Raw genomic sequence first — 25,832 nt, forward strand, 5'->3', positions numbered from 1 at the left:
AATCGGTTAATGAACCACCTGTTCGGACCGGTACTACAGCCAGATGCGGTCATATAGCAAAAAACTGAGACGGAAATGTTCACAATTTTGGAATGAATATAAATGCTTATATAATGTATGTTCGCAATGGTGTATGTTGTTAGTGCCAACGAGAACCCGTGCTATGGGCAATCTTCGCTTGAAGTTGGGCAGTTTAACATGGGTTTCAATGGCAGATGACATCTGTGTAGTGAGACCTTTGGTGTCAGCCTATTTACAGCCCGGAGCCCGAACGTTACCCGGAGACAAAAACAGTACTCGGTTGCGAATGCCGAGGTGTACATTGTACATATTTGGCACAAAGATACACCTCAGCATGATGTATTTATATATGTTAAAACAAAAATGTAGAATTTTTTATTTATTTATTGTTTTGGAAAAAAAAAGATTTTTCATTTTAGGGCTGTAGGCCTACATAACAAAATCTGTATTCACCGTCCGAAGAAGGAAACGTCAATAAGTAATTAAATATGGCATATACAAACATGGGATTTGGCATGAGGATACATCTCAGTACGATGTATTTAAATATGTTTTTAAAAAACGTGTAGAGAACAATAATAATTTTAAATAATGTTTTTAATCTTCGGGCGGAATACGTCACAAAAACGTTCCTCGTCGCCCGAAGCCCCAAAGCAACACGAAGTTCAATACAAAATAAACCACTACTGTCGGTGTCGAAATAACTATTATGTTTCATCCACGGGCTGACTTGAGAATCGGAGTGTTGTTTTAGTTAATTGGTCCTTTCTTTCCGTGGCCTGCACATGTGATTCCTGATTGGCAGGTGTATATTGCAGGGTATCGACCAGGTAAGTGATTACCACGGTCTAGACATACGTACAAAATACGTGCCAGTTTTTTTAAGATCACAGGGTATTGTGGCGTAACCTGTCGCGACTACAGTACAATGTTAATGGACATTATCAGCCGCCCTGCTTCATTACTGTAAATAATGCTGTAAAACCCTTGATTAAGTAGACTTTCCCATCTAAAATTACAAAACTGACCAATTACGTAGTACCAAAGAAAAGAAAATTATCACTTGGGTATCGTGAGTGGTCGTTTTTACTCTAACGCACCCTACCAATAGGCCTAATAATATGCTACTTTTTTTTATGAGAGAAAAATACTATAACCCCATTTCGTTCTATTGATGCAAATAGAAATATATTTAGTTTAAAAGTTGATTATACTCTCAAGTCATTTATGTTGTTTTACCAAGTCAGGTTAATGAAAGTGAAGCGCCTTGTCGTAAATTAGAGCGTTTGTTTACACTGTGCATACAGATTTCATTATGTACAGCCCGAACATAAAAAATGCGATATTTTCTAAAAAAAAAACAACCAAAAAAATGTTTGTCCTACATTTATATTGTTTACATATTTAAATACATCATATCGAGGTGTATCTTTATGCTAAATATGAACAGTATACACCTCGGCATTAGCATCCGAGTTTTGGTTTTGTCTCCGGGTTACTTTCGGGCTCCGGGCTGTAAATTGGTCGACCGGTCTGGTCTGGCACCATCGGTTTCTCCACCCTCCGACTCGCTATCCGTTTTTTCTTCAGTATCACTGTTGTAAGTAAATGTGTGTCTTTCTTCATTTACTAACAGCTCATATTGATACGGCAAAACCTTTTGCGAACGAACACTCATTGTTTTGGTTAGCTGTGCAAGTCTTTGATTCTTTATGAGTGGTACGGACTAATGCTTTTAAGTGTAAGGCTTCAGATCAAGGATCGCGTCTCTGACGTCACGGACCTCGTGATTGCCCTGCTCAGTAAAGATCGGCAATTTCCGCTAAGAGCTCGTATCTGGGTGTTTTTTTATGGAGATATTTTAAGTAATTAATTTGTTATAAAAAATTTTTTTAGGTGATTCAATTTATAATTAATTGTACATAGTTGGCGCCAAATATGGTTTACGTGACATGTTTCCTTTAAAGACTGAAGCTAGAAGCCATTCCATGCTTGTTTTTATAGATAGAACCTGATTTATTGTCTTGTTGGGACAGGACAAGCAGACTACAAAATGGAAACAATAAGAAAAGTGCCAGATTCGTATTCAGAGGGTTTTTTTTTATGTTTCATGATGATTGTTCCTTAGTAAAAAAAAAAAAAGTAACAAGTGTCAATGTGTCAGATGTTGAAGTTGTGAGATACAAGTGAATATCAGACTGTACTTGGAACTTGGAAAGGTTTTTGGGGATTTGTTTTACATAATTGTGATTTATATTTCTAAATTATGATGCTTTGCATGTTGTTGGTTTTATATTTTTAGACATTTATAAATGCTTTCCGTTTACATACATTTGGGTTCATACCCCCCATCCTCTCCAAAAAAACCCCACAAATTCATTGACATTAATTGGCTTTGATCTGGGGGGAGGGAGATAGAGAAGGAAAGAGAGAGATGGAGGGGTGAGCAGATGGCAGACCTGGATAGTTATTGCTGGGGATAAATACACTGCGACACTATGAATTGCTTGTCGACTTTTTTTTTCTGTTATGTACTGTATATATAACATAACATGGTAACAGATGTTAAAAAAAACCTAAAAAAAAAAACCTAAACAAAAAAACCCACCCAAAATATGTTGATGACTAAATAGAATTCATGTAAAAATAGTTCACCCTTCACAGCTGTTGCATTAGTGGCACTGGTACTCGGGACTTTAGATCTCACTAATGTGGGTACAATATATATACAGTAGAATCTCGTTGGCTCGACCTCGGAAGGGTCGATCATACCGCAATACTCGAACCAAAAACGAATTCCCGAGTTTTTTGTCTAGTAAACCTTATATTAACTGATGATGGGTCGAATACGTCCAGAGACGACTATAAGGCTTCGCTCGAACTAAATTATCGGTCCCGTCTGTGTTATTAGCTATATTTCCCTCGAACTGGTGATACATCAAATATCAAATGGAAAACCACCGAAAAGGACCAACAATTGCCGCGCTTGCACAGTTGGTTATTACAACCTTTGGATTATAATAATTTAGGCGGAACGAGTTATAGATAGATCGGAGAATCGCGACACTAGCCAAGCGATCCTTTCTTTGCCATACCTGCCATGTTGTGTGTTCAGCTAGCAGCTATCGGTAAAAGTCTTTCAAGTACAGCTAGTGTCACGGTGCCTTTTCGATGAAGCCTGATACCAGTCAAACAATTGGCCTCGGCGGGAAACGTTACTCTGAACACGTCTACCAGACCAGTTTTCCATTTAACCAGGGGCGAGGTACTCAGCTATCATCACTTCGGCAAGGGCTTCTGCATCACAGCAGTAATTTCTAATAAATCCTTTCACTCTGATTTTTTGTTATATAACACATTGATGAAATGTTTAAGTTTGCAGTTAACAAAATAATATGGTAACAGGTCGTTTCGCCCTTATTACTAGTTCACCCGAGTCGTTTTGACCAGGGTTGATTCGTACCTCTAACCGAGTCGTTTCGCCCCATGTTTCGATTCGCATTAATTTTTATTTTGTTAATAAAGTACATTTATTCATTGATTTGTCCTATATCCATTGATTTTTAGATGTCACACATTGCGTGTTTATATTTACAGATAAAAATAATATTATAATGTTGTTTATTTCCAGTACCATTTACTCAAGCCATATACATGAAATACGTACAGGCCTTAGACAATATACAGACAATGTATTCACATTAATAATTAATTTATGAACAGTCACACTGCATGCTACTGATGTGCTGTGGTTTCTTATTAAATATTCTATACTCAGCTGAGGTTAAACTGAACCATGAATTGGCCCAAGGGCATACGGGAATTTTTTTTAGTGGTGGTGGTGGTGGTGGTGGGGGGTGGGATGGGGGGGGGGGGGGGGCTGAACTGAACTTGTCTGAATGACATGTGACGTCGAGACCATCCTTGCCCAAATGCCTAGACAATTTTTGCCCGAATAGATAAATTATCACACAACTGGGGGGGGGGGGGGGGGGGGGGGGGGGCGTACGCTTATGAATTTGCCCATATTGTTTCACTACTGCATCTGTATTCCAAAAACACTTTAAGTGGAACATTTTAAAAACATTAAAGTATAGTTATTAGTGGTGTGAATGTATATTGTCCCAAACTGTGACCCATGACTGGTATATAAAACCCCATGATGTTTGCTGTCCTGTGTGGAGAAGTGTATACTTAGTAATAATGCTGCTAATGGAAAACCGTCAATTACCAAATGGTTGACATCCAATAGCTGATTAATTTATCAATGTTCTCTAGTGGTGTCATAAAGCAAAAATAAATTTTAACTTAAAAGGCATTCACAGCATCCAGGTAAGTTTGAAGACTGATAATAAAATTTGCATCCCCCCCCCACCCCACCACACACACACACACACACACACACACACACACACACACCTCAAATATGTTCATCCCCAACAAAAAAAAATCCTGTTCGCCCCCACTTGGGGTTTTGGTGTATCCTTTTTTAAAATATCTATAAGGGAAAAAAAAACAATGACTACGTTTTTAGGTAAAATAGGTCATGTGATCACTAACACCCATGTATATTAATCAATGTCATCTTTACTGTCTAACATTAATATTGGGGGTGGGGCGAACTGGCTTGGAGAGGAAACGCCTGGTACCCAAGCCATTGACGATAATTTGTTTTAAAAAGTCAGAATAAAGTTTTATGTAAATTCACAGACATTGTACTCCACAATGATTATCACTTCTGAAAAAAATATTAATACAAAATAATAATTTTACTCCCATTTTGCAGTTGGTCCGAATTAATGTTAGTCACGAAAAACCGTACAACACGTACACACCGTACCTACGTATATTAAGCCTACGGTACAACAAACAAGAAATAAAACAAAATTTCGATCTGCACATCAGTTTCTACGGAAAGAGTTCCTTATTTTCCCCACTATTGGGGTATTGAATTACTGGATTACGAAATATAAACATTATGTTGGTTTTATAGAACAAATTGTTTTAAAAGATATTGTATATAACTATCGCTAACCCTAACCCTAACCTTAAACTAATTCTAACAAATATTTCTTTAAAATCGTTATGGGGAAAATAAGGAACTCATGCCGTTTCTACTTATTTTTATTTCGTTTCATAATTAATGCAAGTTGAATACGCTGTATTTTGATGTTATTTGTTTATTATTAATTGTGTACAAAAACGACTTGTTCGACTGGTTTCCTTTTTCACGTAGGACCCTATTTTCGTGTGGCGTCACCTGGCGTTGACTTCACCTCGTAGCCTCATTACAATTTGGCATTTCAGTTAAAATATTTTGTTTTTAATCCTGTTCTTTATGATAATATAGTACATGCTAAGATGTACTTATTATTCAGTTTACGTCTTGTATGACACTGTTTTAGCGGATTATTTTTTAGCAGATGTTTCAACCTGAAAAGAAAAATTAATTAGATCTGCTCGAATTATAGTATAAACCATCCGCGTATTAGACTAAACTGTGGTTATCGACGGCAGTGTGTAAACCGCCACCCCCCACCCAACCCCCCCCAAAAAAAATCCCGATGCATATATGATAAAGCAATGAATAAATGTTTTTATTAACAAAATTTAAAATGAGTGCGAAACGACCCTACATGGGGGCGAACCGACTCAGTTAACTACAAATGGATCCGGGTCGAAACGACACGGGCGATCTAGTATTGGTAGTAACAGGGGCGAAACGACCTGTTACCAGTCACACCAGATACTGTGCTACCCCTCCAGAGTGCTCCAAAGTCACCGACCTATATGCATATATCTTAATAAATAGATGTATTATTGTATATATAATAGAAAAATCTTATTTTTTAAGAAACAGTTTGCATGTTTGTAGGCGTGGGTGTGTGTATGTGCTTTTGTGTGTGGTGGGGAGTGAGGGAGTAACCTATATGGTTGTGAGCTTTAAGGGGATAGGAATTATTGTCTGGAAAGTTATAAATTAGGCAAATTTTATGTAGGGACCCTGAAATGTTTTGAAGCAAAAATAAAATAAAATAAATAATAATAATTGTGATTTTTTTGCAATCGGAACAGATCTGCCGGTTACGGTTTCTCGGTTTGATTTGATTTAAGCCAGTGCATCACGACTAGTATATCAAAGGCTGTGGTATGTACTATTCTGTCTGTTGGGTGGTGTATATATACTCTTCAAAAAAAGAAACGCAAAAGGGTACAAATGGGTTATAACTCCGATTTTATGTTTCCTACCGGTTCATGCTTTGTGAATATAAGGTCATTGCATATCCCAAACACATTCCCACGGTTACATTCGATAAAACGCAGCTACTGTACAATAAAGTTCCAAAATGTGAATATTCGCAAAAACGCAGCCACGTGCAAACCATGTCACCACTGCATGTGCGTTGTCTGCACGTGCAACATGAACACCGACAGTATAAAAGTGCAGGGTGTTCGCTTGCCTGGCCTCTGTATCTGGCCGACAGTTGACAATCCAGGACATGCCACGTCTCAGTGAACCGCAGAGAAACAATGCCATCGGCCGACTAGACGCAGGCGAATCCAGAACGGCCGTTGCCAGGGCCATTACCAGCAACATGGATCAACACGTGACCTCCCTAGATCCGGTCGACCACGGGTCACTACCCCCGGGCAGGACCGCTACATCCGGGTACGCCACCTTCGGGAACGATTGACTACTGCCACCTCCACAGCCGCAGCATTACCAGGTTTGCGCAGGATATCCGACCAGACCGTACGGAACCGCCTACGTGAGGTAGGAATTCGTGCCAGACGTCCAGTTCGAGGTGTCATCTTAACACCACAACACCGTCGACTCCGACTGCAGTGGTGCCAGATTCATCGACAATGGCCTCAACTGCGATGGAGACAGGTGTGGTTCAGTGACGAGTCCCGATTTCTGCTCCGACGTCATGATGGAAGATGTCACGTGTATAGGCGTCGTGGTGAACGTTATGCGGCAAACTGCGTGCAGGAAGTGGACAGATTCGGCGGGGGTAGTGTCATGGTGTGGGCAGCCATCTCACACACTGGCAGAACTGACTTGGTCCACGTGCAGGGCAACCTGAATGCACAGGGCTACATTGACCAGATCCTCCGGCCACACATCGTTCCAGTTATGGCCAACGCCAACGCAGTGTTCCAACATGACAACGCCAGGCCTCACACAGCACGTCTCACAACGGCTTTCCTACAGAACAGCAACATTAATGTCCTTCCTTGGCCATCGATATCACCAGATTTGAACCCAATTGAGCATCTATGGGACGAGTTGGACCGACGCCTCCGACAGCGACAACCACAGCCCCAGACCCTGCCCGAGCTGGCAGCAGCCTTGCAGGCCGAGTGGGCCACCATCCCCCGGGACGTCATCCGTACTCTGGTTGCTTCAATGGGCAGGCGGTGCCAGGCAGTTGTCAACACACGCGGAGGCCACACCCGGTATTGACTCCAGATGACCTTGACCTTGGTGGTGTGTCCTATCACTTACTCACAATGGACTAGAGTGAATTGTGAACAATCCTGCAACATTTGGTAATTATCGGACTCACCATTCAATAATGAAATCAATTCTCCAAATGTTACGACAATGTGGTTTTGCGTTTCTTCTTTTGAAGAGTATATATATATATAAAAGATACCTGGCTACTAATGTAGCAGGTTTGCACTCTTGACTATACATGTCAAAAGTACAAAATGTTTGACATCCAATAGCTGATGATTAATAATTCAATGTTCTCTAGTGGTGTCTTTAAACAAAACAAACTTTAACTTATCCATTAGTCCAAGTACAAGTTACTGAATTAAGGCCACATTCAAATGATAAGACTGAAAGTGGAAGATCCTTTGTAGAAAGTACAACAAGACCAAGTTCATGGAGCTCCAATTATGAACATTTTATGATGGTGGTAACAGTATGGACATATATACATGTATAAGGGACACACATATTTAGTAAAAAAAAAAGAGTAAAATATAATTATCAAAAATAAAGTATAATAGCACAGTATTGTTACTTAATATCTCATGATTACATTTATGCAGAAAAAGTTGAAGAATATCATATTTTTTGACACAATATTAAACTTTATATAACTTCACCCCTTGCAAGGGACATGAGATTTCGGCATAATTTCTGAAATAAAATACTTTTGTCCGAAATATATTACAAATATGTGTGGTTTTGTGTATAGATGTCAAAGTAATATTCTGTGAAAAAATTGGGAAATATATACATTTTATAATATAATTTAGAGCCAGGACACAAAATGTTACCAATTTTGATATTGACCCGTTTCTGCCAGAGGCTACGGAGGTTAAACTTATGTACCCTAAAATCTTGGAAATTAATAGATATATTTTTTAATTTTTAGATAAGTGATAGTAAAAGAACTGCTGTTTATAAATGGTCATGTGCTTGAAATGTAATGTCCTAACCCTAATTTCAAAACATTTCACACACAGTAAATATAAGTCACTTGCTGAGCTACTCAAACCACGCGATCCTTCAAAACAACACACAATAAATAGAAGTCACTCGCTGAGCTACTCACACCACGCGATCCTTCAAAACAACACACAGTAAATCTAGTCAGTCACTCGCTGAGCTACTCACACAACATGATCCTACAAAACACACAGTAAATCTAGTCAGTCACTCGCTGAGCTACTCACATCATGCGATCCTTCAAAACAACACACAGTAAATCTAGTCAGTCACTCGCTGAGGTATTCACACCACGCGATCCTTCAAAACACACAGTAAATCTAGTCAGTCACTTGCTGAACTACTCACCACGCGATCCTTCAAAACACACAATAAATCTAGTCAGTCACTAGCTGAGGTATTCACACCACGCGATCCTTCAAAACAACACATAATAAATCTAGACAGTCACTCACTTTACTACTCACCAGGCAATCCTTCAAAACAACACACAATAAATCTAGTCAGTCACTCACTGAGCTACTCACACCATGCGATCCTTCAAAATAACACACAACAGATCTACCTATAGTTGAATGTTTAATGACACCCCAGCACAAAAAGTTACTCTCAAAAAAGTTAGTCTTGTAATTCATACAAACCTACAGAACTTGATCGACCTGACCCGAAGTCGTCAAGCAGTGACAGACTGTCATCGTCATCGCTATCAAACACTGGAGACTGGACACTGTGACGGTCAGCATTGACCGGCGGGACAGCGTGGTCATTGAGCACTGGCTGAGGCTTGTCTTCATGACTGACCCCATCTTGATGAGAAACCCCCCGCCCACTAGCGTCACCACCACCTCCTCCATTATACGAATCGTCCCAGTGATACTGCATCAAACCGTTCTGCGGAAAACCTTCTTGATCTCGATCTTTTGGATGATCTCCGGTTGCATTCTCACCGCCAGTGTGGTCTTTCTCTTGACTACACTGCATAACGTATCTGTTCTCCATTGAACGAGTCTGATCGACCCCCGATGCATAATTATCAGTACAGTTACCACAGCAGGCCTGGCCGTGTTTGTGAGGTCCTGATTCCTGCGACGACTGATTGATCAGTGGTATAACGGAGCTGGTCACCGACTGGATCATGGACGACTGACTCTCCATTGTTTTCATCGTTATGTGAGAAGAGCGACGCTCATCGCAAGAACTGATTCTTTCCAATACCACATTCATTTTCTCACACATATGTGGGAAGGTCCAATTCTTCTCCTCCTTGGAATAACCCTCAACAATAATGGATGCGATGTCACTCTGGGAGAACTCGCAGTTTTCAATGATGCTCACGTTGACATGCTGCAGAATCACTGTAGCATGACGGAATGTACAGAATGAAATATGACAGGTTCCCGGGTGTTGGATGTAAATCATTCCATCTTCGAGAATACAGTTGTCGATCTGCAGGTAGCCAGACCGGACCTACAACACAAACACACAAACTGTCAATTTAATATAGCAATAAAACGTACATAATATATCCATTACAAACTTACTGGAAAACCTACAGGTATTGGATGATAGATTAAAACAATCAGGACAACAAATTCTGAAAATTATGCAAGCCTTGAAAAGTAGAAGACCTTGAAAAACAATAACTCTAATTTGCCGTGTTTTCCTACAAGTTTATTATTTCAGACAGAATATACATGTACAGTCGAACCTGGTCTAACGGTCACCTGTACATAACGGTCACCTGCCTATAGCGGTCACTATAAATCCCTCCCAATGGATTTCCTTCCTTATTTGACCTGTGCATAACGGTCACCTGTCCATAACGGCCAGCGGTCACTATTTTTCACCCAAAATCACAGGTTGAACCTGCTATAACGGTCACAAGATGATCGTCGTAAAGGCGGTTTTTGGTTTATTTTTTTACCCTGGTTATGTCTTTACTTTTTCAATCATCTTAAAAATTATAAATTATATGTGTTTATATGGCCATGTCTGTAGCTTTGAATTTATTTTCTGTCAAAGTAAAATTCCATTGTAATTCTCTGATCGTAATTGAAAAACAAACAGACACTCAGTAACTTCCGTGACACGCAGATACTGGTGGTGTAATTCGATTGGTTCTCAGCATCCTCACTGAATAGTAGACGACTTCCCATTGGCTGTACATAATGTAATTTGTATGTATAGTCACTCTATTAAGTCTCGAGAAACCAAACAAATGAGGTATTATGTTAGGCGTTTCCTTGTGTCTAGCCAGACATGATTGGTAAATAAACATGAATAGCTGAAGGCGGCGGTCATTGCAGATGTCCCGTGTTCGGATTTTTTAAGCGACTCCTGATTTTATTCAGCTGTAATCAACGGTCATACTCCACTGAAGGATTAGCGGTGACATGAAACAAACAAATGAGTCAAACATGCCACATGGGTAATAACCTTCAATTACACAAAATATCTTCTGCAAGTCAATGTTAGCGTTTGTGAAATATATTAACGAATACATTTGTATGCAAAATGCCACCGAAAACTAGTTTTACTTTGAGAATGAATGTTGTAATTAACGGGTCTAGAACACCAAGTTATTTAGTCGGGCGGTGATGGCCGATTGTTCTGGTGAGACGACCAGATTAATTCTATTAAGTGCGTGAAAGATCGCCGATCACACTACCGAGTTCTCCGTGACCCACCAGCTCAAACGGGATTTTCGACATTAATTCTGCTTTAAAAAGAAGCCGATGTTCTGGCTGATTTGACAATAACGTTTCAGCCAAAAGAAAAAGGCAGAAGAAAGCAACAGGCAATGATGACATAAACAAGCTAGTGTCCAACTTGGTTTAAAAATTGTGCATTTTTTTTTATGACAGTTTTGAAATTACAGGCAATATTTGTTTTCTAATTTTGAACTTGTATATAAGGGTCACCTCTCTATAATGGCCACTTTTGTCCACCCTGGTGGGTCGCATGTTATATACAGGTTTGACTGTAGGGATATTAAAAAAAAAAAAAAAAAAAACTTTTATATAGCAGATCGTCCACTCAAATGCTATAGGGGAATCCAAGCAATAAACCGTACATATATCCATTCTTGTTTACACGACAGGCCTGACAGAGTACTGGATGATAGATTAAAACAATCAGGACAACAAATTCTGAAAATTATGCAAGCCCAGACTTATCAGAATCAAATATATATATATTAAAAAATATATATAAAAAAATTATATAGCAGATCGTCCACTCAACTGCTATAAAACAGAGACTGACCTGGCAAAACTTTGCTTTGCTAATGTGCAGTTGTATCCGTTTTCACCGTTGTAGTGGACATTTTGCATGGATAACTCGAAAGGATTTATATTACTGTAGACCCACCAAAGCTTAATACAGTTTGTAATGGTCATACCTCCTGATGTTGTTACATGTAAAATATTGTATAAAGTGGTGATGATATTGATGATAAACGAACACAATTAGTATTGTTGAAATTAATGTGATGTTCATGTCTTAAAATACTGTAGATTCTGAAATTAACGCATCCCTAAATTATTGTGAGTGACGGTGGGCAAATTAAAATGAGACATGACACTGATGTAAGTGGCCTCCTTTTGAAATATTACTTGCCTGTTAACACATGTCTCAGGTCTTGTAAAATCTTTGTAGAGAGGTTATGACATCAAGTTATGTCTTTGTCTCAGGTCTTCTAAACCTGTTTAGAGAGGTTATACATCTGTTATGTCTTGGTCTCAGGTCTTGTAAATCTTTGTAGAGAGGTTACACATATCAGTTATGTCTAGACAAAAGAGAGAAACAAATGTTGAGATCTTGTAATCCTACTCTAGTATTTTTGCAGCAATCATTTATGTAACGTGTATGTTACCTAAATCTGGTTTCCTAGAGAAGGTTATACATCTGTTATGTCTTGGTCTCAATCTTGTAAGTCTTTGTAGAGAGGTTATACATCTGTTATGTCTTGGTCTCAATCTTGTAAACTTTGTAGATTTTTTACATCTGTTATGATCATTGGTTTCAGGATCTGTAATTAGTTAAAGAGTTTATCAGAAATGTTTTTTGAACAGGTCACTAAAGTCATTTGTTACTGTATGATATCTTAACGTGTATGTCTCAGGTCTTGAAACCTGTCTAAATCAGACCCTGATCAAAAATGTCTCTGTTCTCATCCAATTTTAAGTATCCTGAATTTTCCAAATTCTTAAATGCGACTCTCAGGTCTTGTAAGTCTTTGTAGAGAGGTTATTGTACATCTATTATGTCTTTGTCTCAGCCTTGGTCTTGTAATACTTTGTAGAGAGGTTTACATCTGTTATGTTTGGGTCTCAGGAGTTCTTTGACCCACCAGAGATTTTCGACGACATCTCAAACATCTGTTATGTCTTGGTCTCAGGTCTAAGTCTTTGTAGAGAGGGTACACATCTGTTATGTCTTGGTCTTAGGTCTTGTAATCCTTGGTAGAGAGGCTCTGAACATCTGTTATGTCTTGGTCTCAGGTGATGGCCACCTCTTTGTAGAGAGGTTACACTACCGTTATGTCCTTGTCTCAGGTCTTGTAACGGGTTTTTCGACGACAGAGAAACTGCTCATCGTAGTGCCATGGGTAGATCTCAGGTCTATGTAAGTCTTTGTACAGAGGTAATGCATCTTAGGGTCTTGGCTCAGGTCCTGGTCCAACTTTGATAATTTTACACTCTTGTTCCGTTTGTCTCAGGTCTTGGCAAGTTTTGTAGTTTGTTACACGACAAGATTTGGGTCCAGTAATGTACAGACATGTACTGATCCAGTCTTATAAGCCTTTTTCCACATCTGTTATGTCATGTCACAGCAAGAGGTAAGTCTTTGCCTCCAGAGCAGTTTATACAGTTCTTCCATGCTTTGTCTCAGGTCTTGTAATTCTTTGTAGAGAGGTATCACCTGGTAAGTCTTTGTAGAGAACATCTGTGTTATGTCTTTGTCTCAGATCTGTAAGTCTTTGCAGACAAATAGGACAGATCATCTGTACATCCTTTTGCATTTCATCTGTCCACGTTTATCAATGGCAACATTTGCTATGTCTTGTAATTTCACCGTTGTTGGACATTTTGCATGATAGAAAGGATTTATACATCTGTACAGTTTCTAATGGTCATACTTCAGTTGTTACATGTAGTGATTGTATAAAGTGGGAATATAGACAATGGAAATTTCCCTAGTATCTCAGCTACCGAGTGTTTGACTCTCACACAAGACTCCATGCTTTGAATCCTTCCTAGTGAGGTTACACATCTGTTATGTCTTGGTCTCAGGTCTTGTAAGTCTTTGTAGAGAGGTTATACATCTGTTATGTCTTGGTCTCAGGTCTTGTAAGTCTTTGTAGAGAGGTTATACATCTGTTATGTCTTGGTCTCAGGTCTTGTAAGTCTTTGTAGAGAGGTTATACATCTGTTATGTCTTGGTCTCAGGTCTTGTAAGTCTTTGTAGAGAGGTTACACATCTGTTATGTCTTGGTCTCAGGTCTTGTAAGTCTTTGTAGAGAGGTTACACATCTGTTATGTCTTGGTCTCAGGTCTTGTAAGTCTTTGTAGAGAGGTTATACATCTGTTATGTCTTGGTCTCAGGTCTTGTAAGTCTTTGTAGAGAGGTTACACATCTGTTATGTCTTGGTCTCAGGTCTTGTAAGTCTTTGTAGAGAGGTTATACATCTGTTATGTAAGCATAGGACGAAGAGTGCACTTTGCGTTAGGAAACGCAGTGACCTACATTGCGTCCAGTGCATGTAGAGAACGCAGTACCGTGCGTTTTACCGAGTGCACTTTGCGTTAGGAAACGCAGTGACCTACATTGCGTCCAGTGCATGTAGAGAATGCAGTACCGTGCGTTTTACTGAGTGCACTTTGCGTTAGGAAACGCAGTGACCTACATTGCGTCCAGTGCATGTAGAGAACGCAGTACCGTGCGTTTACCAAGTGCACTTTGCGTTAGGAAACGCAGTGACCTACATTGCGTCCAGTGCATGTAGAGAACGCAGTACCTTGCGTTTACCGAGTGTACTTTGCGTTAGGAAACGCAGTGACCTACATTGCGTCGCACCAGTAAGTCGCAGGGTTCTTTGAAACGCCACTGACGTCCATTCATCTTATTTCGGATCAGGGTTGCACAGGATATATAGAATTGATGCTGTGCTGCTATAACACTAACTTCCTGAAGTGTTTTAATCCCCGAGGTTCTGCCTTCCATACGTTAACTGTATCGACCGACGCGGATTAAGAGGTGCTAGAGAGTGGCCCAAGATAGGCGCAGGGGTAAGGCGCGGTGTCGCACCAGTAAGTCGCAGGGTTATCTGGGAAGCCACTGACGACCTCTTGACGTACACTTGATTCGGATTGAGGATTGGAAGGCCGTCTCCATTCTGTTCATTGCTGACTGCCCCTAGACAGGTGAAATTTAGAGGTGCGGTACTTCCGCAAGGGACCAAACGGATTGGATATCCACTTTTAGCGGACCCAAGAGACAACGGTTTGACCACAGGGCGCCTACTAGGCGTAGCCTACTCTCTCTTCAGCTCTGCGGTGATTATCTACTACACAGGCCTCGTGTGGACCGACAGTACCTCTGGATCCGCCCTACCGACTGACAGCCCCGACCCAATTGTACAGTTGAATACACACGTGACCAGTGGGTGTTCAAGATCCAAGTTACGGTGTTGTTGTTTACACGCTACCAGCGTAATTTTCCGGTTCGAGTTTTAGTGTGTGGTGCATATTCTCGTGCACATTGTTGGAACGCAGAGTAACAAGACCGTTGTGTCAAAGACTGTTAAAGAGACATTTTCGCGATTCGCGTTCGATCGTTGATTACTGTGAACTACACAATATTCTGCTTTCTGACATAAAAGAGTTGTTTTCTTTAAATTTAACTGGTTTGTTGCATTGTACTTGTGTTACAGTTTTACGGGATAGCTTTAATAGCTAGAAGGTTCTAGGGAATTAAATAAGCGAACCTTAACCTTTCTAAGACCCTGGAGGGAACGTTTCCAGCTCGGACACATTTTACTACTACTGTTTGGTGACGGGGCGAAAGGCAATTTTGCGGCGCCTCACGCTACCACTAATTGGCACCGTGCAATTGGAGCGAACCCCGCTACAAAAATTGGTGGCAGCGGTGGGATCACTTGAATTTGGATTTCTGAAGATTGAACCTACAGGCAACTTAGAAAAAGAGGGATCGCAAGGATACAGAACTTGTTTTTGAACTTTACGTGTTCAGACATGTCAGGCGACGAAGGTGTTAAAGCACCTAGATTTAGAATGACCACTAGAAGTCAGGACCGAACAGACTCGCCTACGGTGGAATCTATTATTATGGATGAGAACGATGGAGAGACCAGAGCTTCGTCAGACACTGAAATAGAACGGTCAGATAGGAAGACCGAGCTAAGACGTAAACGTAAAATACCGGCCAGGGCAGTACCACACTTGTCTGCGGGGACTTCGATGCTTTCTGTGGGACACAATGAAAGTTCATTTGATAGGGTGTTAAATGAGCCCCAGAATGGCGAAGAAGGAAACTATATAGCACACAACGTAAGTGAAGCCAGGGATGAAGTGGCTTCACTTCAAAGACATATGGGTCGCTTGCAAGCGTCTAGCGATAATTACCGCTTTCCTTGGGGTGCGAGTGCACATACTGATTATGGAGATGAGTTCCGAGCACCACAACGGGGTTTTGGCACAATTCCAAGACCCAATGTACCCAGAATACCGGCTCGAAACAGGAAAATATTAGTACATCCCTCAACATACGATGGATCAGCTCCTTGGATTGATTTCATAACTCATTTTGAGGCATGCGCAGAGTTGAATGATTGGGGTTATGAAGAGAAAGCAAGACACTTGGCCGTGACGTTACGAGGGTCGGCACAACAAATATTATCACATGTACCCGGTGGGGTGAGGGCGTCTTACAATGACCTGACAACAGCCCTACGGAAACGATTTGCCCCTGACAATATGGAGGAACTGTATAAGGCAGAACTACGTCTGAAACAAAGACGAAGTGGTGAATCACTCTTAGAACTGAGTCAAGCAGTGAGGCGACTTGTCACTTTAGCATACCCGACGGCGCCATTAGATGTAATAGATACACTTAGTAAAGATAGCTTTCTTGACGCACTGACCGACCCGGATATGCGTTTAAAAGTATTAGTAGGTAAGCCCAAAAATTTTGACGAGGCTGTACAAGCCGCCGTCACGTTAGATGCATGCCAAGTAGCCGAGTCTCGACGACTAAATAGACCAAAGGTCCGCAGTTTAGACGCAGACTTAATAGAACAAAAGACGGAACTGAACGAAGTTCGTTCCCAGTTAAGGGAGGTTCTACAAAGGCTGGAAGAGCGGGACCGTCGACCTACCCATTTTGAAAAACATGGATGGAAAAGGCAGGCAAAAGGTGAAACACAAAACCGAATTCAACAAGACGATTCAGATACAGTTTGCTTTTACTGTCGTCAGAGTGGACATTGGAAAAGAAATTGTCCATTATTAAATAGACAAAATTCTAGGCAAAACCATGTGCCGAGATATCCACAGCGGCAAGGCGAGTTTTCTATCCCAGGTACTGATATCACTAATAGGGCACCTACGGGACTACAAACAAGGAGAGTAGTCGCATGCGATTTGTTTTTGGCATGTGAGGTAAATGGACGACCGGTTGAACTTATAGTAGATACGGGTGCCGCTGTTACCATACTTTCCCGGAAAATATTTGAACAAATAGCAGACGCTAATAAACCAAAACTACAGCGAGAGAGAGCATACATCACCCAAGCAAACGGGACCGCATTAGAGTTTGACGGATATGCTAGCTTTCGTATTCGTATAGGAAGCTCGGAAGCAGTTGTAGATATGACAGTAGCGGATGTACAAGAGGACGGGTTTTTAGGTATGGATTTTTTAAAGGAGCAACGTTGCGTCCTTGACCTGGATGCAAACTTGATGAAATTTCAAGGTAAAGAAATCACTCTACGTTCATCTCGACACCGTAGTTGTTATAGGGTGGCGGTTCATGAAGATATAGTCGTGCCACCGCGGAAAGAGATAATAGTGAACTGCGAAGTGCATCCACCTCTCGCCAAAGACGAGGCGCCTTTTATAGGAATTGTAGAGCCCACAGATTCATGGGAGCAATCAGAGAGGCCGGTAATGGCAAGAGTTTTGGTGGAAGCTACAGCTGGGAAAAACATACCAGTGCGAATGTTAAACCCTAACCAAGAACCCTGGCATTTGCGGAAAGGTATGATCGCAGGCACGTTTGAACCCGTGCAGGTAGAAAAACAAATCAATGAGGTAAGTGATTTACCAAGAGAGAAAACTCTACCACCCCATCTTCAGAAAATTATATCTGATGTAGGTAGAACGTTAACAGAAACTCAGTTGGAAATGGCCAAAAATCTATTACAGCAATATTCGGGACTATTTGCTAAAGACGATGCAGATATGGGACGTACCACGGTAATTCGACATAAAATCGAAACAGGAAATGCCCGACCACTAAAACAGCCACCAAGGAGAGCTTCGGGGTGGACCCGTCAAGAAATAGACAACCAGGTGAACGATATGCTCGATCGAGGAGTCATTGAACCATCTACCAGTCCCTGGGCCAGTCCGGTAGTTCTTGTTAGGAAGAAGGATGGCAGTTTGAGATTTTGCATTGACTACAGACGTCTAAATAACGTAACAATTAAAGACGCATATCCACTTCCACGAATTGACGATTCACTCGATTCTCTATCTGGGGCGAAATGGTTTTCAACATTGGATCTCTTGAGCGGGTATCTCCAGGTTGAAGTAGAGGAATCGGACCGACCGAAAACGGCATTCTGTACCCACCGTGGGTTATTCCAGTTTACAAAAATGCCGTTTGGGTTATGCAACGCGCCCGCAACGTTTGAACGGCTTATGGAAACCGTGTGTGCCGGGCTTAGGTGGGACATTTGTTTGATTTATTTAGATGATGTGATTGTTTTTGGTCGCACGTTTGATGAACAACTAACTCGGTTGAGCTTAGTGTTTGATCGTCTTAAGAACGCAGGTCTAAAACTGAAGCCCAGTAAATGTCATTTATTTGCATCTGAGGTCTCATATTTAGGTCACGTGATCAGCGCCAATGGAGTTGCTACAGACCTGTCCAAGATAGAGTGCGTAAGAAACTGGCCAACCCCCGAGACGACCACGGAAGTACGACAGTTCTTAGGATTATGCTCTTATTATAGACGGTATGTGAAAGGATTCTCTGCTATCGCATCACCTCTTCATAAGCTGACGGAGAAGGGGAGGACATTTTTATGGGATAAAACATGCCAGGACGCGTTCGACCGGTTAAAACGACTATTGACAACTGCACCAATACTGGCGCACCCTGATTTTGAACAAACTTTCATTTTAGATACGGACGCATGTGACAGAGGAATTGGGGCGGTACTGACACAGATTCAGGGTGGGACTGAAAACGTTATTGCGTACGGAAGCCGGACCTTAGCAAAATCTGAGCGACAATATTGTGTAACTCGGAAAGAGTTACTTTCCGTGGTACACTTTGTGAAAACGTATCGCACATATTTGTATGGAAGACGATTCATAATTAGAACTGACCATGGTGCTTTAAGGTGGTTATTAAGATTTAAAGAGCCAACGGGGCAGTTAGCAAGATGGTTGGACGTATTATCTGGCTTTGATTTTGAGATTCAACACAGAGCTGGACGTAGTCACGGTAATGCCGATGCTCTTTCCCGGTTGCCTTGCCGTCAGTGCGGACGTAGAGAAGATTGCGAAATTAAAGTAAAAAGTGTATCGAGAATAGGGTATCTGGGTGCACCGACGTTGCTGAGGGCACAGAACGCGGATGCTGATTTGTCCCAAGTACTAGGATGGTTGAGAGAGGGAAAACGACCAGACTGGCAGGAAATGTCAACGTGTAACGGCACTTTAAAGTCATACTGGGCACAGTTCGACGTATTAGGAGAACAGGACGGATTAATTTACCGCCGCTGGTTGAGAGGGGACGGAACCCCCGAGAACCAACAGTTTATTGTACCCAGATCTGCCAAACAGTTACAGGAAACAATTTTACAACAGTGCCATGAAGGACCCTATGGCGGGCATCTAGGGAGAACGAAAACCATTGCCAAGATAAGGCAAAGATTTTATTGGGTGGGCTTGCAGAAATGTGCTAGACGCTGGTGTGCTTCATGCGAAATGTGTACACGTAGAAAATCTGGTAAAAAACGACGAGCTCCTCTCCAGTCGACCGGTGCTGGCGAACCAATGGAACGCATCGCCATGGATTTGATGGGCCCACTACCCCGATCTAATCAAGGCAATATCTATATACTGGTGGTTCAGGATTATTTTACAAAGTGGGTAGAGGCGATACCCTTAGCTGACATGGAAGCCGTTACAGTGGCACAGGCTTTTGTGCGACAGGTCGTCAGTCGATTAGGCCTACCTCGCATTATACACACTGACCAGGGTAGACAATTCGAGGCACGGTTATACAAAGAAATGTGCCAACTTCTCGTAATAGAAAAAACGCGAACGACTCCATTTCACCCCCAATCTGACGGTATGGTGGAGAGAATGAACCGTACTTTGGAAGATATGCTCAGTACCTATGTACAGGACAATCAACGAGACTGGGATGAATATCTGCAATTAGTTTGCATGGCTTATCGTGCCGCCGAGCATGATAGTACTGGATTCTCCCCTAACGTCATGATGTTGGGACGCGAAGTGACGCTACCAATTGAAATTTTAGCCGGGTTACCCCCACGTCATCCGAGGAAATGTCCACATCAGTTTGTACAACGGTTAGAAGACCAACTACAGTTAGTTCATACGATTGCACGAGATAAATTACAACAAGCATTTCAAAAACAAAAACGGATGTACGATAGTCGATTAAATTTCCGCCGGTTTGAGACGGGCGATCTCGTTTGGCTGTATACTCCACAGCGAAAAATAGGAATCTCCCCTAAACTTCAAAGTTATTGGGACGGACCTTTTGAAATCACTCAGCGTATTTCTGACGTTGTTTATCAGCTCAAGAAAGGTAAATCATTTTGTATTGTGCATGCTGATCGTCTAAAACCGCATGTAAAAAGGCATATGAATGACCAGGGCACAGGACCGCAAGGTTGTGAAAATGAAGAAACTAAAACGAGTGCTATTAATAGCAGCGATGTAACGGAAGAAGATACCCCTTTTGGAAATACGGAAACACCCGAAATAGAGCTTCCAACATGGGCCAAAATGTCCCTTCACCAGAACAATCAGGCTACGTCATCAGGGAGTCAGGAGATGCCACGTTTGCGGAAACGGCCAGAGTGGTGCCACGACTACCATATGTATCACGTGGTCTATGCTTTAAAAGCAAGTACCCCAAACTAGTCATCCTCTTTGGTTCGAATTCGTCTAGCATTTCACGTCGAGAAGTGATCTACAACATGGAGAGATCAGATGCCCCGATGTTTCGCTGCCGTCAATGTACCTACCAAACCAGCAGAGCATTCGACCTACGACGCCACAACCGTTACCGGCATTCGAAATGCACAAGTATAAGCTATAGACCACCCACGAATGTTAATGCAAGTAGGACACCTACCAGACGTGCTAATACAAAGACCAGCCGGACACCACGTAGGACACCCCGCAGAGAACGGTCTCGCAGTCCACCCACCATGAGACGAAGACCCAGCCCGGTCCCTAGGAAGGAGATTGACCTCGAGCAGTACCCGACACTAGCGGAAATGTTGGACGAATCGTACTCTCCTCTGTCACATAGGGGGACGCCGTCACCTCATCTATCCTCGGCGACTACGAATGCAACCGTCAAACCTGCGCCAACCAGCTCCGTTGTGAAGGAAACCGACACCCAAAGAGATCTACTACACATTGTAAACGCGTCCACACAGACGTACAGACGACAGACAGGCCTACACGTTGCGACGCAGTCTGATCATGCAGATACGCACGAACGAGGAACCCAAACGACAGACTTGAATGGTTTGCCAAGAAAAATAACTGTTTCGACAACCCGATCGTGGGAAGAGCTTAAATGGGACTGAAAATATTTTGTTTCGGGTTTTTTTCGCGTTTATATCGTTGTATTGTGTGTTCTTTATTAATAAGAATTCTCCCGACAACAAAAGTTTGTTTTCTTTTCGGCTTTCCTGAATTATTTTGGATTTTCTTGTCTCGGGGGCGAGACAAAAGAGAGGTGGGGGTAATGTTGCGGCCCAAGGCCTCAAAATAGTGGTTTTGGCGTTTTTCTATACCTTACGGAGTGTGTGTGAGTTGTTTATTATGGTTAAAAACTGCTGTGTTCTGATGATCGACTATGATGGTGATTTGAATTGAATTCGGGGCACGATGGAATTTTATAAGTGAGTACTGTTCTCTTTAATAAAATAATAATAAGTGATTTAATAATGTTTTATACATAAATAATCATATTTGTTATTTATCTTAATATTTTATTAGTATTATTAAGTCATTTTTGATGTTCTTTTCGCATTTTTAGAAACAGTTTTAAAGATTATAAACAAAATAGGCTAATTATTTGTCGTAGACTATACAGGTTTGTTTACACGTTGGCATTAGTGATGCGAAAAATTAAATATTTTTGTATGTATAAATTCAAAGAGAACAGTATCTACACGTTAAAATGTAGGATTTAAATTAAGAAATATTTATTATTAATCAGGTTATTCTAGAATTATAGTTGAGGTTGGATTTTAATTGTGAATTTAACCGTTTCTGGGGTTTGGTATTTTGACGTCGCCTGCCGACGTGTCTTCGGAGAAACTCGGAAAGAAATGACGTAATGTTCGTTGACGTCATGCTGTATGACGTAATCCTTCCGGCTCTTAGGGTATAAAAGGCGGGACCGAAATTGCCTGGGGTTTGCGCTTCCAGCAGACCCCGAAAGACTGAAGACAGCAACAACAGATTGGAAACCAGGATTTCTTCGTGGTAAGCATAGGACGAAGAGTGCACTTTGCGTTAGGAAACGCAGTGACCTACATTGCGTCCAGTGCATGTAGAGAACGCAGTACCGTGCGTTTTAACCGAGTGCACTTTGCGTTAGGAAACGCAGTGACCTACATTGCGTCCAGTGCATGTAGAGAATGCAGTACCGTGCGTTTTACTGAGTGCACTTTGCGTTAGGAAACGCAGTGACCTACATTGCGTCCAGTGCATGTAGAGAACGCAGTACCGTGCGTTTACCAAGTGCACTTTGCGTTAGGAAAACGCAGTGACCTACATTGCGTCCAGTGCATGTAGAGAACGCAGTACCTTGCGTTTACCGAGTGTACTTTGCGTTAGTGAAACGCAGTGACCTACATTGCGTCGCACCAGTAAGTCGCAGGGTTCTTTGAAACGCCACTGACGTCCATTCATCATTCTTTTTCGGATCAGGGTTGCACAGGATATATAGAATTGATGCTGTGCTGCTATAACACTAACTTCCTGAAGTGTTTTTAATCCCCGAGGTTCTGCCTTCCATCCGTTAACTGTATCGACCGACGCGGATTAAGAGGTGCTAGAGAGTGGCCCAAGATAGGCGCATGGGGGTAGGCGCGGTGTCGCACCAGTAAGTCGCAGGGTTATGTGGCACCATGTTTCAACCATTTCACAACCGAAATAGTGCAACAAATGGACACACAAACCAAAAATGCATAACCTACTGTACTCACTAAATCCCGATTGAAGTACTTGTATGCGTCATTATTAACAAAATAAATCTTCCAATAACAACCTTCAAATAGAGGGAAGTAACTCACCCTGCACATTAAGAAAAGTATTGACTTAATGTGCACCCTGCACTAAGGTCGATAACAGTCACTTTTTGGACCCTTGTTTTGGCTTCGTACACAATAAATAAAACATATCCAACGGTAATATTTTGATATGATATATTTGACAAAAGGTACTTTTTATTTCTTTCATCTTTTAAAACTTTAACGTAATATTTTGAGCAGAATTATAAAAAATAAAAATATACCGACCTGTAAACAGCGTCGTCTGCTGCTTATAGAATTTTGACAGAGGTCAAGGTTAATATACCAGTTTTTATTTTAACATAGCGAAGCAGTGTAATAATGTAGCTAATTTTGAATTTGAATGACGTCAGTATTCCAATGACGTCACTTTGCATATCCATACAATAACCATAAACCAAGTACATGACGTGTCCGTTTTCAGAATACTGGAAAAATTCCAATGCAAAATTGCTATTGAATATTATTTGTTTGAACATTACTAATCATCTAATGCACCTGAATGTCTTTGATGGGAAGGACTTTCCTTTGGCACTGTCACTAACTCTGACCCTAACTCTATTCGGTATTTTATAATGTTGTTTATATGTGACTGTGCCAAACGAAAGTCCAGAAGGCACTGTCACTAACCCTAAGTCTAACTCTATTTATTATAAGTAGGCCTATTTATAATGTTGTTTATACGTGAAAGTCCTAACATTTACATAGTCATAATGGGTTATGAAAAAACAAAATGTGTTTCCTAAATTTGTTTTGTATAACCCATTTAAATAGATTACGCCAATCTTCAATTCTCAAAGGCATGTTTGATCTGTTGTCAATTTGATGTCAGCTGTCAACAATGAATGAGCGAGTTGATTAAATAACGTCATTAAGAATTCGTTCCAAAACGTAGTGTGTAAATTATTAGCAATAATTGTATTTATTACTCACAGTTATGCGACGACATCACTGATACAATGATTTTAAAAAAAGTAGGAATTTAATTTCTGACAAGTCATGAAACAGGTCGAACAAAATGTTTAGTCCAAAAAGATAGATGACAGCCATCGTGTTTTGGTTGGTTGGTAATTCCGCCGCTTTGTTTTGAGAACTATAGAGATGTTGTTATTCCGGTTGGCCTAGGTGGTGTCGTGATTTAGCCATCGGACATACAAGTTTGTTCTGTTTAACGATAGCACTAGAGCACATTGATGTATTAATCATCGGCTATTGGATGTCAAACATTTGGTAATTTTTACATTTAGTCTTAGAGAGGAAACCCGCTACATTTTTCCATTAGTAGGACTTGTTCTGTCTGTGAAAGGAGGGATCTATATTCACGATCCCACAGACGAGACAGCACATACCACGACCTTTGATATACCAGTCGTGGTGCATTGATATGCCAGGCTGGAACGAGAAATAGCCCAATGGGCCCACCAACGGGAATCGATCCCAAACTGACCTCGCATCAAGCGAGCGCTTTACCACTGGGCTACGATCCGCCCCTAATAATATTGATGAAGTATTAATTTACCGGCCTCGGTAGTGTCGTGCTTAAGCCATCGGACATAAATGTGGTAGGTACTGGGTTCGCAGCCCGGTACCGGCTCCCTCCCTTTGCGTTTTAACGACTCAATGGGTAAGATCTATGTAAGATCACTAACAACTAACTCACTGTCCTGAACAGGTAGCTGAGTGTGTGTGTGTGTGTGTGTGTGTGTGTGTGTGTGTGTGTGTGTGTGTGTGTGTGTGTGTGTGTGTGTGTGTGTGTGTCCAGGACAGCGTGCTTGAATCTTAATAGGATATAAGCCAAAATACGAAAATAATTTGAAATGAAATGATGATATATTGTAAAACCTTTAGAAAGTGAGAGCAGTTTCCTTAAGATTAAGTTTCAGAATAAAGTAACTGAAATATATGTCGATGAACACCTGTAAATGAAATTCACAGTTAGGTTATTTGCAAAAACCTTAGCTACTAGTCCAGGCAGTTATGTAAATTTGCTCTTTTTTTGCTCAAGTCAGTAAAATGTATTTCTTTTTATTCTTAAAGGAAACATGACACGAGACCATATTATAGCTCATTTTAAAAGAAAAATGATATAACAATAAAATACGTGTAGTTAACTTAAAATTAAGAAATTACGTTAATCAGTATCAAAGTACGATTTATGCATATTTCTTCGTGAGCGTTCGGAAAAAAAGGGAAGTGACGTCAGAGCCGCTGTACTCTTCCATTGTTGTTAACTGTTTATATATGGAGTAAGGGGCTTACGATCTTTTCAGTCCAACAGTGCCGTACTGCGCGGCCTTTGGGTGTAAAAATAAACAGTTTAAACGATCGGGATTGTCTTTTTATGGTTTTCCAAAGGATTGTATCCGAAGAAAGACGCGTGTATTTTATCGCAAAAGAAAAGATTGGACACCAACACGCATAGTACTTTGGTGTCAGCCTAATTACAGCCCGGAGCCCGAACGTTACCCGGAGACAAAAACAGTACTCGGTTGCGAATGCCGAGGTGTACATTGTACATAT

At 41.1% G+C, this 25,832-nt stretch overlaps 2 protein-coding genes across 2 annotated transcripts in view; one reads left to right on the top strand and one right to left on the bottom strand.

Moving 5' to 3' along the window:
• Positions 1-13,511, bottom strand: part of LOC121378015 (F-box only protein 10-like) — a 109,543-nt gene extending 96,032 nt beyond the window's left edge. Inside the window, 5 exon segments of the mRNA XM_041506113.1 lie at positions 8,993-9,026; positions 9,130-9,955; positions 11,026-11,057; positions 11,060-11,098; positions 13,412-13,511. Coding sequence (XP_041362047.1) covers positions 8,993-9,026; positions 9,130-9,955; positions 11,026-11,057; positions 11,060-11,098; positions 13,412-13,511 — 1,031 coding nt within the window.
• Positions 1-25,832, top strand: part of LOC121378016 (ornithine decarboxylase-like) — a 79,196-nt gene that overhangs the window by 9,217 nt on the left and 44,147 nt on the right. The gene's annotated exons all lie outside the window — the stretch shown is intronic.

This window comes from Gigantopelta aegis, chromosome 7 (assembly GCF_016097555.1).
Source record: "Gigantopelta aegis isolate Gae_Host chromosome 7, Gae_host_genome, whole genome shotgun sequence".
NCBI lineage: Eukaryota > Metazoa > Mollusca > Gastropoda > Neomphalida > Peltospiridae > Gigantopelta > Gigantopelta aegis.